Below are 19,166 nucleotides of genomic sequence, written 5' to 3' on the forward strand. Positions count from 1 at the left end.
TGTATGGGGAAACGCCAAGAGAAAAAACATCCAAAAAAAAGTTTTGATTTTGCCATCATGTTCCATCCATTTAATATCAAAGTCAGGATTTGGGAGGTTCATAAATCACTCTTTTCTTTGACATTCATTCTCTTCAAAGTGATGTTAACATTGACACATAGCTACAGAATTTTCAGAAGCTCAGAGGCATAGATGTCACTCTTCCTGGCCTCAGATCATCATGTGACTGCACATTCCCTTGTGCTCATAAGGTCCAATGTTAGCCTTCTTGTTCTCTCTCTCTCTCTCTCTCTCTCTCTCTCTCTCTCTCTCTCTCTCTCTCTTTCTCTTCCTCTCTCTCTCATCCTCATTTCCATTACTCTAGTCCCAGCCACAACCCCCAGCTCTTCCTTCCAGCTGTGATGACATCACAGCTCCTGGGCCGGGTCCCTGAGTGTGCCTGGGGAGCTGCTTGCTGCTGTGTGGACAGGCTCAAGCTTCCTTGAGAGCCTGAGGAATGAACATGATCATCCCTTTCCCTCCCTGCCTGTAAAACATCCCTAGTGTTTCTACCTACAGAATTCAGGTCAGGCCAGGCTGGAAGATGTCTCCTACTTTCAACCAGAGATAGGTGCAGACAAGTTTCAAAAGCAGAGTCCCACCAGGCAGAAGGCCAGAGTGTGGCCTTATAGGACTAGGAAGGTCATTCATGGAAATCGCTTCTTTGAAGTGGCCCTCACATCTCATGTCCCTGTAAGCTTAACATGGTCCGTAATTTTTTATTCAAACCACAGTTCAAACGCAGGACCTGCCTTTTCAGAGGGTGGTGATCCTGAGCAGGTTACACCCCTCATGGGTCTCACGTGTGTCATCTTCAAACAGAGAAGACCATGCTGAACTCTCTACCATGCAGATCCATCACCACCTGGATGCAAAGATGGGAACAAGATGGCATGGCCCAAGGATTGTCACATTTTCTGACCAAGAGTCCCCACCAGCACCCCTGCCTTATGGCACTATCTCAACAGGCATGGAAAGGAAGGGACTGTGAGCTGAGACTAACCTGAGGTACAAAGACCTGGATATCCGGATGGTGACAAATCTAATGTGCTATCTAAGTTCTGTTTTTAACCAACTATCATGTTCCCTGAAAAAGATGTAGTTCTGTATCATGATAATTTAAAAATCATGAAATGTCTTTGGGTACTTGAAGATTTTGAATATAAGACTTTGACTTTTAAACTCAGATTCTTTATGTTCAAAACGTTAAGAGGATCTGGCAGGAATATGTAAAAGACCCAAATCAAACTTCTAGAGTTGAAAATAGCATGTCTGAAACTATGGCATTTCATTACATTTAAATGGAATTAATAGCAGATTATTGTAAAAGGAAAAAAAAATGTGTGAACTTGAAGACAAAAGAAAAGAAGAATGCAGAGTGCATCTTGAGAATCAAGTAATCTTGAGAAATGCAGTGAACTCTCCCACAAGGGAAGGAGGAGAACAGAAAAGAAAATATTTAAGGAAATAATGGTTGAAATTCTTCCACATCTTATGAAAACCAGAAATTTGCAGATTCAAGTAGCTCAAGGAACCCAAAAAACAAGAAACATGAGAAAATATACCAAAGTACATTATAATTCAGTTGCTCAGAACTGGTAATAAAAGGAAAATCTTAGAAGCAGCAAGAGTAAAAAGACATGCTGTATACCAAGAGCCATGTAGCATCTAACCAGCGAAGGTCAAGAACAGCATCATGGATCATCTATCCCTTGCTGAGCTGCTAAGACTGTCTCTAGAAGAAAATCTGGTCTGTGAGCCCCTGAAGGGCCAACACCAACTTCCACTTGTCTCTGTACCCCACTGCTTGGCTGAGTAAAGATGTCCCAATTTTAGATTATATAATGCCAATTATGAAAGATGTGTAACAATTATTCTCAGTGTTTAACCCAAGCAGTACCTGTCCACACGTCTTTCTTGTAGATTTTGTCTATTCATAAGCATCTATCTATCAGTAAGAATTTAGTAGCATATTATGGACCAGGCCATCTTCAGATGGTCACATTTATGACCAATTACTTGGTCTTTTGATTCAGATACAAATATGCTTTTTAAATGACAAAATCATGGAATTTGCAGGGAAATGGATGGCACTAGAGCAGATTATGCTTAGTGAAGCTAGCCAATCCCTAAAAAACAAATACCAAATGTCTTCTTTGATATAATGAGAGCAACTAAGAACAAAGCAGGGAGGAAGAGCAGGAAGAAAAGATTAACATTAAACAGATACATGAGGTGGGAGGGAAAGGGAGAGAAAAGGGAAATTGCATGGTAATGGAGGGAGATCCTCATTGTTATACAAAATTACATATAAGAGGTTGTGAGGGGAATGGGAAAATAAACAAGGAGAGAAATGAATTACAGTGGATGGGGTAGAGAGAGAAGATGGGAGGGGAGGGGAGGGGAGATAGTAGAGGATAGGAAAGGTAGCAGAATACAACAGTTACTAATAGGGCATTATGTAAAAATGTGGATGTGTAACCGATGTGATTCTGCAATCTGTATTTGGGGTAAAATTGGGAGTTCAAAACCCACTTGAATCAAATGTATGAAATATGATATGTCAAGAGCTTTGTAATGTTTTGAACAACCAATTAAAAAAAAACAAATATGTTTTTTATGCAGAATAAAGTTGATAGAGTTGTTTTTGCAGAATCTGGGCTCAGCTGTGCTAGCAAGCTGCAGGTTTAGAAGTGTGGCCCTGCTCTGCAGTTCCTGCAGTGTGGAAGTATCTGTGCAAGTCACCAGGCTCGTGTCTCAGGGGCAACCAGGCCAGCATGAGAACTGCCGACAGATGTGGGTAGTTAGGTGTGAAGAGTAAGAAAATGGCAGGTTTGAAAAATGTTCGCTATTTCTATGTTCTCCAATTATCTCCTATTTTGGATTATATAATACCAATTATGAAAGATGTGTGACAATCATTCTCGGTGTATTCTGGAAAGAGCATCTTGCTGTTTCCAGAATATAAGCCTATATATTAGTGTAGCACAGTTGCCCCAGTGTGACTACTGACCACACACATCCAGGGAACATTTATTTGGTAAATTTTTATAGAGTAAATACTATTAAGAAGGGGAAACTGAAGTCGAGATCACAGAAGTCGTTCTGTATTTTAGACAGTTTAACAACTATACCACTGGATTTCCCAGTCCGCACTGTAGACATGAACTAGAAAATTTAGATACACAGTAAAAAGTCAGGGCAGATACCCTGATGGCAAAGAGAGAAGAAAGAAGAGTTAGGAAAAGTAAACATACAGATGCAAGAAAGAAAAACTCCCAGAGGTTGTTCTAATAACTGGTAGTCATAGTGCTGACCTCTGTCGTCAAGAACATGTTAAATTGCCACTAGTAAATTTTAGAAGACAGAAAGAATTTTAGAATGCCAGTCTTATTCTAAGCTCTGCTTCCCGAATAATTCTAGACAAATGAGTTAGTCCTCAAGCAGGTTCAGTTGCTACTAAGGAACATTCTGTGCAGTTGTAAATAAATATATACTTATGTAGGGACTTTTTATTAAAATACAAATACACAGGTACATATATAATTCAATCACATTATCAACATCTATTACATAATTTATTAATTTACAATGTGGGAAGGGAGGTGGACAATTCTTGGACAAGATTGGGAAAAATTTCATTGAACCAAACACTAACAAATTACTTCAAGAAAATTGTGAATTAAATGGGCAGAAACCAAGCAGGGAAACCCTTATTTTCAAAAGTCTATTTCAAAAGACAGTTCTTGAATAATTAAAATATTGACAGGATGCACAATAGCATCGACTTCCACACAGATTGTATTGCTGTCTGAAATCTAGAGTCTAAGAATGTGTTTTTATAGCAATTGTCAAAATTTAGTGGTATTTCTTTAGTGTCCTTAACTTTTTATGGCCCAACAAAAACAGAAATATGAAGGTAAAACACCAGAATTTTGCATGGAGACAGCTTTTTATAGACCTCATTGTCTGAAACAATAACTTTCCTTTATGGGAAGAGCTTGCACACTCTTTTTTTTTTTTTTTTCTGTGACAAATTGACTAGCAAACTAGATCTTCATAATGGCCCTAAACACTTTTTAAAGTTTAAAACACTCATTACTTGGTTTATGGGCATCAGAAAAAAATAATGGCATTATGCAGAAGCAAAGTGATACATGTTTTTCATAGCCGACATGGACATCAGTTACCTTTTTCTCATTTACAGTACAATGGTTTTGTTTGTTGCAGAATATTAAAACAATTGGATATAGTAGCCTGAAGATTTCCAAAATGTGAATGAATGCTTCTTCACTCTATTTGTGGATATTTCTATTGTAATTGAACTTTATGGAAACTCAGGGATTAAACTACAAAAATAAAATCTGTACTGGCTATGAAGTCAAGCATGTTAGGTATCTTTGTATTTTCAATTTCCCCCCTAAAATGTGAATATGCTCCCACTGGTTTTAAAAATAAGATAGGGGAAAAGAATACTTGGATAATAATACGTCAGTATTTAATGAGCTTACATGATAGCAACAGAGACTTAGTGAAGAAGGAAATAGAATCTGTGACCACATGGACCAATTGAGGAAAAAATGTCAGGGAACCAGGAAATTCGAGACTTATTCTTACAGACAGGGACAATGGCCTGAGGAAGGACACTGATTAGCATAGCTTAGTGCTCAGTGGGCACAGGGAAGAGAATCAGGCAAGATTAGGGGAGTTCAACAAAGAGATGTTAAAGTCATGAGTTGACATCTAAGACAAAGTGAATTGCCTCTGACCCAGTTAACAGTGTGAGGAAAAGCCAGAGGTTTAAATGCAAAGAAAGACTGTTTTGAAAAGAATTTTGAAAGATTGTGAAGAAAACGGGGCACAAAGCATCATGCCTCATGGGTTTGGACTGGGCCAGAATCAGCACCAGGGTATCTGAGGACTCTGCTCTATTGGAAGTCTCCCAGAGACAGGGCTTGAGCAGAGGTGATGTTCAGCCTGAAGCAGGAAGGAGAGGCCCACCCTGAGGAGCAGGCCTAGCCCACAAACACACGTGACTCAGCAGTTCCTTCTCTAAAAGAAGTACTGAGAAGTGCCCACCCAAGAGCCGTCCTGTCTGGCAGATGTCATCTGCATCTACATCACCTGGGCAGTGGACCCACTTTCTTTTTGATGGTCATTGATTTCAAAGATTTCTGAAGTCTTAAGTTGTGGAACTCCATTCTGAAGTTATAGAAACCACTAAACCCAAGGAACTTTCACTTCCAGCTGAGATAGCCAGATGGGGTGGCAAAGCTCTGATTTACCCTCCTTCAAAGAAAAACTATGACTGTAAAATGGAAATATATGAAACAGTGTGGTTTTGGATAAGACACTAAGCATTATTCAAGGAAGGACAGTGATCTCAAGATACAGGAAACAAACATGATGTACCCTGTTGGCCTCAGCTATGCCAAGCCATGGCGTAAGGATGGAGGACCCCCAGGGGAGCCTGTAAATGTTCTGCATGGACAAGATGGAGCTGGGAATCTGGGGAGATCAAATGGACTAGAGTTCATAGATCTGGAGATACACAGAGGATTCCCCTCCGCTAGGCAGCAGAGAAACATCAGCACATGCATATGAGGGAAATACCCAAGTCTGGAGAAGGCCATCTGAAATTACAAGAGAGTGAAATTCAGCACTTGCATAGGATGGGTATAGTGTGTGTTTCTAAGAGACAGGAAAACCTCATAAAGCATGATTCATTGGGTAGAGCACTTAAAGGATCTTGCCTCCATGTGAGGAATAATTAGCTCTGGACTAAACATGTGCTAATCTTTCCTATTGAATCTTAAACGTGACATCCAAATACATCAACAGTTTCCAAGTAAATTAGTTGCATTCTAGAAGAAAGCTTTAAAATATCTATGGGAATACAAGAGCACCCAGTATTGAATTTAAGAACGTCTGGCATCCAGTTGAAAATTACCCTGTTATCACATAAAATTTTTAAAAAGTACAATTCATAATGAGAAACCAGCTCAGAACTGACAGTTAAAAATGGAAAACAGCAATTTTTTATAACTTTTAGTTTTATATGTGTTCATAAAGTTAGAAACAGAACATACATAAAAGAAGGACATGAAACTTCTAGAGTTGAAAGTATAATGAGTAAAATGAAAAAAAAACACATTAGACATCTGCAGATTAGACACTGTAGAAGAAAAAATTAGTGACCTGGAAAATGGGAATAGAAACTATCTCAAATAAAAAACTGAAAGAAAAAAGAAAACATACAGGTTGTTAATGAACATCAATTAGTATTTGGAGTCACCAAATGAGAGGAGAGAAAGGAGCAAGAGGACCAAAAAATTGAAGGAATAAAAATTTGAAAATTTACCAAATTTAATGAAAAAAAATTGTAAACTTGCAGATCCAAGCAGTTCAAAAAATCCTAAACTCCATGAACATGAAAAAACCATAGCAAGGTGCATCATGATCACATTTTTCAAAACCAGTAATAAAGGTAAGCACTTAAAAAGCAATAAAGGGGAACCTGTGTTCCTACAAACCTACAAAGATGAGGCATCACATTTCCCATGAGCACAGGCAGTGGGAAGACATCTGTAACACCGAAGAAACAGGGAGCCGGCTGCACTCCTCCTATAGTAAACTGGTCTTAGTTTGGTATCTAACAGATGCAACATGTCCCTAAAGGTTGCTAATTACATTAGAGCAGCTGTAGAGCTAGCTGTAAATGGAGACTCCTCCCAAGCCTGATGAGAGCCTGGACTAACCTGGAAATGGACAGTGTTCATCACCTGGGCAATGGTGCCAGAGAGAAATCCTAACATAAAAACACCACCTGAATTGGACAGCACCCTCAGAGAGGTGGTGGCTGCCATGTGCCATCCCAACACTCAGTTCTTCCCATCCTGCGAACAGCAAGCGTGCATATATCCTGAGTCGAAGGCTCCAGCTCCCCACACGGGCCACAAGAGAAGGGATGCATGTTCCTCCCACTTGGGACCCTAGTAGCACCTTTGTGGCAGTGGTCATTACCCGCCAACCCCACTAGTGACAGCAGTGGATTTCTTTCTTCATAGATCCTTTCAGAGGAGAATGCTATTGTTAAGCACTAAAGCACTTGATGCTGTGTGTCAACCTGGCATCTTCTCTCATCAATTAAACATGTAAAAATCTCCTACTGTGGGCTGGAAACTGAAAGACAGTTGAAAAAAGGAGAACAATATGACTTGGTCTCTTCTCTTATAACAAACCTGTGAGTAAAGAGTTCAGATAGCCATTGTATTTGCTGGGCTCAGAGTGTGTGCAGGCCCAGGGTGACCCTGAGGTCACTTTGACAAGGAAGTGGTAAGGCAGGAGGAGGCTCACTCCCAGCATCATTGGTTGAAACCTCAGAGCTAGGATTCAGTGACTTAAATTCCCTTTAGTACTCTAGTAGAGGCCATTATTTAGGGAAATACCAGCTGCCGTAACAAAGGAATTTCCAAACATGCAAGGGCCCAAGCAAGAAGAAACCAGGAAGACCCTTTCTCTTATGGTGTCAGAGTAAGGGCAGGGGTTAGAGGCAGGAAGCCCCTCCAGGAATTAATTCACCCAAACTGAGAGTGGCTTTGTCATCTTCAACATGTGGCTCACAGAACTGCCCACATCACCACTGTCCACCAACACGAAGCGAGAAACAACACAAAAGACTCAAGTCCATCACAGGAAATGTTCTGTTATCAAAGCCAGGTCACGCCTGTAGGTCCTTTCTTATATCTGGGCTCCACTCCTGGTCACCAGAAAGCAGGTCCCCAAGATCCTGCTCCACCAACATTGAACAAGAATTTGCAGGTAGGTGATCTAAATCCAGATTCAATAAAAATAAAGTTCTCTCTTCTAGTGGGACAAGGATTTGCTAATATATCCAATTCATGTTACAAAATGAAGCACTTACTATCTTAATAAAAAAGAGTTGCCCTTGAGTCACCTGACTACCTGAGCTTCTACAACAACTCTGCTCTGCACATGCAAGACCACATGGCCTCACCAATGTGGTCCCTCCAGACCATGCCCTAAAGTCAAGTTTCAGACTTCTCCTCCCCATCACCTAATGGAAGAAGTGGTTTGCTATCTCCAAAGTAGAATGTTTTCTGGATTTAAAAGAAAAATATGAAGTTCACCCCCTCTACCCATGAGGTGCTGTACTTAAAAAGACAAAAAAAAAATAGATATGTTAAAGGAAAAGTTTTCCAAACTGCTATCTAATAAGTGAGAAGAAGAAACACCTGAATTATTTTTATCAGATATTGAATAAAAAATATGGCTGTATCTGCCCTGTCTGTGTACACAGTGACGAGAGCCTACCCCTTCCCGTCTGCATATCTGCATCTCTACTGCGGAAAGGGCAGGAATGTCAGCACCTTCATCTGAATTCCGTCCTGTCAGTCACCCCTTCTCAGTGGTGTGCTCATACAGTGCCGTCGTGAAGGAAACACAGGAGGCTCAGAATAAAATCTAATCATCTTGAAGCCTGCCAGGCCTCCCCTCTACCAGAGCCACTCTTAATCACCAAAAGGCATTTCTAAATGCCAGTCACACATAATGATGATCTTTGATAACATTTGCAATAAAAAAATAAATAAAATCTTCCTGTGTTCAGACAGGTTCATTTAAAAAAATTTTTTTTCAGTTGTAGATGGATACAATATCTTTATTTATTTATTTTTATGTAGTGCTGAGGACCGAACCTAGTACCTCACACATGCTAGGCAAGCACTCTACCACTGAGCTAAAGTCCCAGCTCCAGAAAGGTTCATTTTTAAATAAAAGTTTTTTTAATTGAAAATTACTGATTCTTAAGATAGCTGGAGAGCCGGGGAAACAGGTATACTTGTTCTTATTTGTTTAGCAAATGTTTCCTCTGGGTCTCTCTTGCTCCAGCTTGACCTTCTTTATCTGTTCTTACTGTGAAAGCACATCAAAATGCTTTCCCCCCCCCCAGGAAACCCTATTGGCTGGAAATTTATAATTTCAGCATGAATACATGCAATAAAATTCAGTATTTGCACTAATCTGATTCACATTTAAATAATATAGTCAGACAAACGAAAAACACTTTAAACATACTGTAACTACCATTGACTTAACCAAGATTTGATGTATTGAATTGATTTATTGCTTTGCAAACATAAGGAAATCCTTCATTAGTCCTCCCCATTAGAGATACCACTTTAAAAAATAGATTTTAGAATTTTGAAAAGAAAGCTATATAATCCTAAAGGATAGCACTGAATTTAAAGAGCCGACACCCACGTCCCACATTCACTGTAGAGAAATCCATCGTGAGAAGGGCCCAGTTTCTCCACAAATCCTAGAGCAGCCACCAAACACAGTTCTTTTTCAACCTCAAAACCTTGGTAATTCAGATTATAATAATAAAACAAAACAATGTGAATCATGCAGGGGAAAAAAAAACATGGTTTCTGAATATTTAGTACATTGCTTTCATAGTAAACTTCCAGTGAAATAAGGCTGAATAAATAATTTTGGGGAAATGCTTTCTGCCCTCTTATCATGAGAGCAAGGTACCATGATGAATAACGCGGTATTGTAAATCAATTCAGAAGCATATTTCATAATCCGCAGTCATCAATACCAAACTCATTATATGTATTTCTCATTGTATAGAATGGGACTTTGAATACATATGACCCTGAGATACCACAAGATGCTCAAGTGCTTCTGAAAGATTAAATTATATTTGGAGGAGTTACGTTCTCAAACGTGACCTTTCTTTACCATGTCAGAAGAAAAAGTGGGGCGCTGGGCATAGTGTGCACACCTGTAATCCCAGCCACTCAGGAGGCTGAGGCAGGAGGATCAAAAGTTGAAGACCAGCCTGGGCTACTTAGCAAGACTATCTCAGAGTAAAATAGGTTTCAAAAACAAGGATGGGGATGTAGCTCAGTGATTGAGGGTGTGCTTGACAAGTATGAGGTCCTAGGTTCAACCCCGTTACCACAAAAAAAGAAACTAAGGAGGGGGGAAAGGAAGGACAGAGATAAAGAAAGAGAGGGAAGGAGACAGAGGGATGGATGGAGGGAAGAAGAAAAAGTGGGGAAATGACTAATATAAAGTCAGTGGGAAAATGCTTATTTAACAGGAAAGAGTTTAATTTCAGATACTTCTAAAGCCAGAGTACTCTTGAAGAATAGAAAATTAATCAACAAATTCAGAATTTTAGCAATATAATGGGTTCACCCTCAGAACAGACTATTTTGTACTTAAAGGAGAGCGTTATCTTTAGTTACTTAGTAAATTGTTGGGATTTAAAGAGGGAAAAGCTAAATTACAATGTTAATCTCCTTTTAGGGACATAATCAGCTTAAACAGAATTGCCTCATCTTAAGCAGGAGAGAGATTTTTAGAAAAATTATAGCTATCAGTTGTGTTTAGAGACAGGATGCAATTTTTCAAAATCAAGCTCCTCAAAATCCACATTCCAGAGAAGCAGCCTGGGCTTAAAGGGTTAAAAACATTGACTTCACATTATCACCAAACCCTCCCAGTACCTGCAGTGAGGAAATTTATTCAGCACAGTTTCATGTGCGAGTAAACTTTGTTTTACACAATTCACTTCAGGTTCACCTCTGAGCCCTTGTTTTAACTGATGGAAGAAAAAAAAAAAAACTGGGGGGTGTGGGATGGAGAATGGAAAGAAAAATCAAACAGACTTTTCTAGGTGAATCAACCAAACCAGCTGTTTTGTGGTCCCTTCAGGGTTAAAGCGTGGCTACCTTCCCACTGTCAGCCCTCCTCCTATCGTTACCCTCAGCTGTTGAAGCTGAATTTGGGGGTCTTAGAGGCACATCCTGCAGAGGAAATGGGAACTGGATCCTGAATTGGTCCCATTTCTCAGTCTGGAAGCACCTTTGTCCTGTGCTGTCTCTTGTCCAGGACCCACACAGATGTTCCGATTGGTGACTGGGCCATCTCTGGCCCATACCGTCCTCCTTGCTGCTCAGCTCCCCTGATGTGCGGCCGTGTCCTCTCCATGCCCACACTCCTATGTGCGGCCTCCTTCTTGACCAAGTGACCTCTTTACAGCTCTTGTGCCTAGCCCATTCTCCATTGACCGATACACCTTGTCCATTTAAGCCGCAGAAACCCTCAGGGGCTGTCCTTTGCCACACTTGCACCACAGGAGCATTCTCCAGACCCACAAGCCCTGTTGCCATCCCTACCCTGTGGCCCCCACTCCGGAATGAGAGCAGAGACTTTGCTTGACCTCCTCCAGCCACTGCTATGGTCCAAGAAGCAGCAGCACAGTTCTCCTGAGTCTGCACTACCGTCCTCAAAGGGGGGTTCAGCAGCAGCAGGTGTGGTCTGGGGACATGTCAGAGTTCAGGTGGCAACCCCCACCAATGATGTTGCAGCTCTTGTTCTCTCCCCAAACTCTGTCTTCCTTCTCCCAACCTAGAGGCTCTGTGTGAACTGCAAGGAGAGGGCAAATTGTCTCCACCTGTTTTAATCGCCTTTCAAAGGTGCCCCATCTTCTACTTGGACCTGTGCCCTTCAGCCCCACACACTAAGCACTTGTGCTGGCCCATTCTGCAGCTCACGCTTCTCCCAAGGAAGAGGCATGAGCAAGGAGCAAGACGCGGCCACAGCACGTCTTTCCTCTGTACCATCTGCTCAGCGCCTGCTGCCCTCAGTCTGCAGCACTGTGGCAGAGTTCATTCCTAAGATTTCTATCTTAACTGCCGTGAGTTATGTACCCTTCTCTCTGTGTCTTCACTTTTATGACAGTGTTACTACTTCTACTGTAGTTTTGATTAAAACTCTTGGCAACCCATACACTCTTCTAGCCACTGCAGGGTCTGCTCTGCTCCTGAGGCAGTGTACCTCTGGTTAGGAAGAACCCTTGTTAGCCTGGCATTTCTATGCTGCTTGCACCTGTGAAGCATTCTCCATTTCCTAAACAGCTGTATCTATAGCATGGCATTTTCTAAACAGCTGTATCTATAGCATGGCATTTTCTAAACAGCTGTATCTATAGTAGGTCATCCCCTCTTTTAACTTCTCACTGACTGACACGTGGATTGCACATGACCTACGTCAGAACTGGTAGGCTGATGCTTTACAGAGCATTGCAAGCACATATCTTTGAATGTGTAAAAGAGCCTTACAAACTTGCAACATCTTTTTGAATGCAATTTAAGTAATTTATTCTGAGTTACCATCTACTGTGGTGATACTAGAAATCATCCATACATATACAAATACCAAGACGACTTAAATTTGCAAAATAAAATTTATTAATAATTTTAGTGTCAGATCCATTGTCTGGTTATCCTATTCACATAGGAAGAACATATTACTGTTGACCATTTTCTCATACCAAAAATGGCCGACTCATACCCGCTGGGGCACTACATGGCCATTCGTCCATTGCTGTTACTCTCAGATCTGTTCCTATCAGAGCTGAAGGACTCTCATTACTTTCCAAACACCAAATCATCTTTCCATCCAACCTCTGGGGAGATTTCCAAAAAGGTCAAAGCCGTGACTGTTCCTTCTTGGCTCATTTCAGATATGGCTAGTCGCCCTGCCTATGTGGGAGGATAGATGAGGAAAGGGCAGTGTCTGAAAGACCTAGCATCAAGACTTAGGCAAGAAGGAAGGAAATGATGGCAAGGGGAACAATGTCAGCAGATCTGGAGAAACAGGAGCCAGGCTCAGCTTCACGGGTGACTCCTGTGGCTGTTATTTAACATCTTTGTATATAAATCTCTTCTATAAATGTTAATGCTGACCTCCCTGAGGCCTGGAGATGGCAAATGCATAAACAGGAGGCATGGGGCCTGGAAAGAAGTGGTACTGGGGAGGAGGGCCTGCTAGGGCTCCTGCTTCAGCCTGCCTAAGTCACCAGGAGTATCCCTGCAGTCCCCCAGAAGGTCAAGAATTCTCCCCAGTGTTAGGGCTTACTGTTGCTGTTCACCTTGCAGTATGTCCATGTTGACGCTACACTCCGACTGACATTCTGTTCCTTCCTTTTTCTAGCTTCCCTCCATGGTTTTAGGTTTGAGCCCAACCAGGAGTGGGCTGCCTAAGCTCAGGCTTGTGGCCTGTTCTGGGCTGGGTGCTGGAGGCCCAGGACTTTATTGGTAGGGAAACACATGTGTCCAAAGGAGTCATTTTCCAGCATGTGGGTCCAATGCGCCAATGCATGGGCCTTGGTACCGGGGGAAGGATCCTCCTCCCCAGGAAGGATGTCAGGCCAGACGTCTAAATCCTAACAAGCAGCTTCAAACCTCTATGCTCTTCAGTATCTCAGATTCCTGGCCGTCCATCTCTTTGCTCTCTGAGAGTGGGGCTATAAAGTAGTTTCCTGCAACCAAGAGACGTCTCAGTGGGTTTTATCTGCTTTCCACCCCTCAGGCTTCCTGAGCTCAAGGACAGAAGGGGGCAGGAGAAAAGCGTGCATTATTGGATGATGGTGATAAGAAACTATGTGAATGTGACTTCTAACGTAGGACAGGATGAAGTTGTTTGTTTTTTTAATCTCATATTTCATGCAGGGCTGGGCTGAGGATGTGGCAGGCATGGCGTATGCCCTACGTTCACTGCCAGAGGGGGCTCCCTGCCTGCCACAGGTGAGAGCCAGCTCTGGGGTGCCTGCCCTTTATGGGGGAAGGAGGGTGGAGAGGGCCCGTGGGGGAGGGGTGGGGAGGACTGGTCCCCAGGAGGACTCCCTCAGAATCCAAAACCTCATTCCGTGAATGCAGTTTTCTCAGCTCAGAAATGAAATTGCAACAGATCCAACCCTTACGTGTCAATTATTTATTGCACCCTCTTCTCTGGGACACTACAGAAGAATGTAAAGCATGTATGCACATGTATGCAAAGCTTTTGAATCTGAATCTTGAATCTAAATCTGAATGCTTTACTTCTCTGATACTGCCCATACATTTCAATTTGAAGCATTAACTCTATTCCATTAAGGCCTATGAACGCCGACCCCGCCCCAAACATATTTTTATGTCTTACTTTATAAATAAGACATTGAATTATGACCCTGAACATAATGCATTTTGATCTTTTTAAAAAAATAAGTTTCCAATTTTCACTCTTGGTTGTCAATGACATGTTCACCCCCCCCCCCCACCCCACCCCTGCCTTTTCTCTTTACTGTTCAGCAAAGGTCTTACTCCTTTGTGTGTTTGGCAACTCATCTCTCAGCCACACCCCCTCCAAATTGAGAGCTCTTTTGCAAATTCACCATGTTCAATTCATCCCACTCTCTATTTTTTGGTGGTTCTTTTTTTAAAAATCTTATTGAGAATGGCCAGCCCTGCCTGTCCCAGCTCTCCACATCTTCAAGAATTAAGCACATCCCACCAATGGCTTTCAAACTCAACTGCTAGAAATACCGTCACAAGAGAAGCGAAGTGTGGTTCATGGATTAACCCTGAAACCTTTATTTTATGTTGAAGGCAAAAAAAAAAAAAAAAAAAGTTAAATCATTTAAATGCATGTCTAACTCATTCAACCTATTCTACAACTAGGTCTTGATAATGCATCCTTTGGCTCCTGTAAACAACCGTCTGAAACCCACCCATAATATTTGCTTATAGGCTTTTCCAGCTCTGTTCCTAATGTCCTTTGCCTTCCCTCTTTTGGCAGTGGTCAGTATATATCCGAGCCGCTGTCCGAAAAGAGAAAGGCCTGCCCATTCTTGTGGAGCTGCTCCGAATAGACAACGACCGTGTGGTGTGTGCGGTGGCCACGGCGCTCCGGAACATGGCCTTGGACGTCAGAAATAAGGAACTCATCGGTATGTTCTCTGACTCACAGAGTCCCAGTTTCTCAGTGAAAATGCTTTCTTATGGGATGTGTGTGGCGAGACCGACATGTAGTAACACGTGTGAGCAGATGCTGTGCGTTTATTAGCAGCCTCATGTTTTCCAGGTCTCCTGCTTCAAATCTAGTGAACTGACGAATCATTTACAATTTAGAGGGAAAGGTAATTTTGTTGACCTTTTTCATCCTTGCAAATTAAAAGTGACCACATGCTGAGCACTTCATCCTGTCATCCTGAGTCCCTCAGAAGACTGTGTTTGCCTCCCACTTGTGAGCTGAGGAATCCTGATGGGGTACACATCCCTTTGCTCCCCCTCTCTATTTTCAATTTATTTTGGATGAGACCATACTGAATCCTTAATCCTATTTCTTTTTCTACATCACCACCCCATGAGATACTGAGGACCTTTGATTGTTGATTCATTGAAGGGGCAATACACTCACATATTTATTCAACAAACATGTGTTTATAATCTACTTCACTCCCGGCCAATTCTAGGGCTGGAGATTTATATCAATGAGTGAGACTAAGAGAAAGTATTGACCTTGTGGAGTTTGCATTCAGGAGGGAGGAGGGGTCCAATCAACAAATGAAGCACACAGTGTCTTAGGAAGGCTTCACGGGGAGAAATGGAACAGAGAAAATAAGGCTGTGATTGGTAAGGTTGCGAGTTCTTTTTTAATTCACATAACATACAGTTAATCTTTCTAAAGTGTATAGTTTTGGTGCCATTTGGTAATTCCCAGTGTTATGTAACCAGGACCTCTGTCAAGACCCAGAACATTGTCACCACCACGAAGGGCCATCCATGTCTATTAAAGAGCCCTGTCCCTCCTCCTCCTCCCCGCCTCGGGCAGCCACCAAGCTGCTTTCTGTCTGTGGGTTGCCCTGCTCTGAACCTTTCAGGTGCTTGGAGCCAGGTCATATGATTTCTTTCCTTTCCTTTGCTCAGTTTGGCGTAATCTCATGTGTCTATTTTTGTTTCATTACCTAAGCTTTTGGAGTCAAATACAGAAGAAAATCATTGCCTGGACTGATATTGTGTAGATTTTCCCATTTTCTTCTGTGAGTGCTATTGTTTCAAGTCTCCTGTGCAGATATTTAATCCACTTTTAGTTCATTTTTTTGTAGATGATGTGATGTAAGGGTGCAGTTTCATTCTTCTGCCTGTGGATATCCAGTTTATTGTTGGAATTTTAAATGAGAGGTCAAGGTAGGAGTGGTCAGAAGGTAACTCTTGAGCCAATACTTAAGGGAAGCAGATAGCCATGCAGATATTTAGGGGGAAGAGAATCCAAGGTGAAGGGGCAGCCTCTGCAGTCAGCTCCCTGGAGTGAGAGCTGGGAGCAAGCCAGTGGGGGAAAGGCCTTCAGGGAACCTAATGTGTCTGTAGGGCAGGTGGTGGGATCCCAAGTCAGAGAGATCTCCTAGTGCCTCTCTCTTTGTAGGTGAAGAGGCCAAGCTGGGTAAGGATGATGCTTGGGGAAGGATGACCTCACAGAAATTTGGTGGGAAACCGCTGTGGTCCCCATGGACTATTGTCCTGATGGATAGGCATCTGGTATTGAGATGATTCCTGTAGGGTTGTTGGTCAGTTTAGAGAACACAGTCTGGCAGACAGAGCAGGTAACAGGTGTCAGTGGACAGCATCTGGAGACTGGGCCAGCTACTATGGCCAAAATGCAGCTTACTTGTGGCCTCTAGGGAACTGGGAGAAATAAGATATGAGTGTACCAAGGGACAAGACTCCATTCCTGAGCAGCTGGAAGACCAGGCGTGACAGACTAAACCCTTCATCTGGGAACCAGACACTTTTTCTGCCATTTCATAATACCCATCAGATCCTTCAGTGAAAACCAAAGCATTTGCAGTTTTTTAGCCATTTATTCAAAGTGAAACCAGACTTCAAATCTGTATCTAGTAAATTCAATTCATCATGCTTGCAATATGTTAAAAAGTAGGGAAAAAAACAGGCATGGTGGTGCACACCTATAATCCCAGTGGCTTGGGAAGCTGAGGCCAGAGGAACACAAGTTCAAAGATGGCCTCAGCAATTTAGCAAGGCCTAAGCAACTTAGCAAGACCCTGTCTCAAAATAAAAAGTAAAAACTGGCTGGGGATGTGTCTCAGTGATTAAGTGCCCCTGGGCTCAATGCTGGTACCAAAAAAAAAAAAAAAAAAAGCAGGAAATCAACTTGAAATTTGATATTTATAGTTAGTTTGAGTTTAATCTAATTTTTTTGTGATTTAAGTATATTTTGTATATTTAAACTAGGTCATTAGCTCAAAAGGTCAAAGTACCCTCTCCATATACACTTTTGTTTTCCTTGGACAGATAGCACTGGGGCTTCCAATAAAATCCTCTCTCCTCTGTAACGTGGAGGAAAAATCAATAGCTAATCAGTCTACTGCCTGGGTGCTAACTACTGGCTATTGTGTGCTTGTGTGTTTTATTTCTTTTGGTGGATTAAAATATAACAAAATAGTGAACTATTGATTGGGTTTCTAGCCCGTAGGCATCTCTTCTTTCTCAAAAGCCAGTTATCTAGTTCTCTCTCTGAGGCAGGAACATTTGGAGCTCCATATTGCTCATGTTAAATTAAGCTTTTACTATCAAATGTCACCAGACAGGAAATGGAGCCAGTCATTTAGAAGCAGAAGTGAAAATATCTAAGTCATGGGCTTTACAGAATCAATAACTTTTTTCTTGAATGAGAAGAGCTGAATTTTAAAAAAAACATTAGATTGCCTTAGAAGAAAGAAAATGTGACTTTTGCTAACTCTTCTACTTTAAATATTGCATTATAGTAGGTGTTTTTGTAGGGAAATGATATGAATAACTTTATGCATTGAAACCTGCAGTTACTTTGAACATAGACCAACAAGAAAAGGAAGAGTGAATGTGAGGTTCTTCTCCCATCGGCTCTCACTGAAAGGTTTGGTGACCTCATCTGATTTCATTTCTTTAAAGCTCATCTGTATGCTGATGACTCCCAATTCTGTCTGAGGTCTCATGGCCAGCATTCTGCCCACTTGTTCACTCACTGGATGTCTAATAAGTATCTCCAGTATAACATGTCCACAAACCTGATCCTTCCCCAATATCCCCATTAAAGCAAAGGGCCTGTTGCCCTTGATGTGCCCAGGAAAAGACACCCTGGGGTCTTCTTCAACTCATATCCACCCCACTTTCATATCAAATCCATCAACAAATCTGGTCATCCTCTTGGATTTTCCCAGAATCTAACACTTGTTAGCATCTTCATGGCTTTCTCCCTGGTCCAGATCTCCCATTGTCTCTCCCAGGTTTTTACCGTGGCCTCCTACCAAGTCCCTTGCAGCCCCATTATTCCTGTGTGGTCATTTGTACAGCAGCACAGTGGTGCTGTTAAAACCTGAATCATCAGGCAATTTCTTCACCCCAAATCCTCCTCATCACCGTCCAAAACTAGGTCTTTGTAAGGCAGATGTGACTCTATCAGACCCAGCTCCCCGTCACCTCCCAAGACACCACATGTGGCCTCTCCACATCAGTGCCTTTGCTGTGGACATCAGTCTCTGATTCTCCTTTATCACAGGAGCCAAGACCCTCCTGTGGGGCCGTTGAACTTGCTGCTCCATCTTCCAGGAGTCCTCTTCCCTCAACTCACTCTATTTCTTACCCAAACACTACTTTCTCAAGAGACACCTCACTGCCCACCGTAAGAAGCATCCCACCCTGTCTCCTTCCCCGCGTAAGTCTTCTCCACAGCACAACACTGATCACCTTCTGATAGACGCCCCAACTTAAGGTGCTTCCACTTACCTTTACAGTTGTGTGAAAGCAATACTCACTCAGTAGAACCTGTTCTTACAATTTGAATCTTGATCTTTTCCCAGGCTAGTGATATGAAATCGGATCCTCTATTTTGATATAATGACAAGCTCCGGGTCAGCTAAAGGACCCCAGCAGGTGGAAGCAGTCTGTATCTATAGTGTGCTGTACTGGTGAGCTGTGATGTTCAGTAGGTTAGGTGCATTAAATACCTTTGACTGACAGTATTTTCAGCTTACTATAGTTTATTGTGGGTATAACCCCATTGTAAGTCAAGGAATGTTGTACGTAACCAATTTTTCATCCTTCTTCTCTCACTGCAATGTGAACCCATTGAGGGCCAGAAGCACTGCCTTGTTTATTTACTGATGGGTCCCATGTGCCTAGAACAGTGTGGTTCCATGTGGGGACTTAATAAATATTTGCCAAATGAAAGAGGGAACTAGATTTTTATTTTCTAACCATCATCTTCAAACAAAC

At 42.0% G+C, this 19,166-nt stretch overlaps 1 protein-coding gene across 2 annotated transcripts in view; it reads left to right on the forward strand.

The window, feature by feature from the left end:
- The window catches only part of Ctnnd2 (catenin delta 2), a 356,516-nt gene that overhangs the window by 238,990 nt on the left and 98,360 nt on the right, over window positions 1-19,166 (forward strand). The window contains exons 9-10 of one of the 2 annotated variants that reach the window (XM_027943890.3): window positions 13,590-13,664; window positions 14,695-14,845. In XM_027943890.3, coding sequence (XP_027799691.2) covers window positions 13,590-13,664; window positions 14,695-14,845 — 226 coding nt within the window. The remainder of the gene's footprint in view (window positions 1-13,589; window positions 13,665-14,694; window positions 14,846-19,166) is intronic. The other variant, XM_027943891.3, reaches the window with a different exon arrangement.

Source organism: Marmota flaviventris, chromosome 5 (assembly GCF_047511675.1).
Source record: "Marmota flaviventris isolate mMarFla1 chromosome 5, mMarFla1.hap1, whole genome shotgun sequence".
Taxonomy (NCBI): domain Eukaryota; kingdom Metazoa; phylum Chordata; class Mammalia; order Rodentia; family Sciuridae; genus Marmota; species Marmota flaviventris.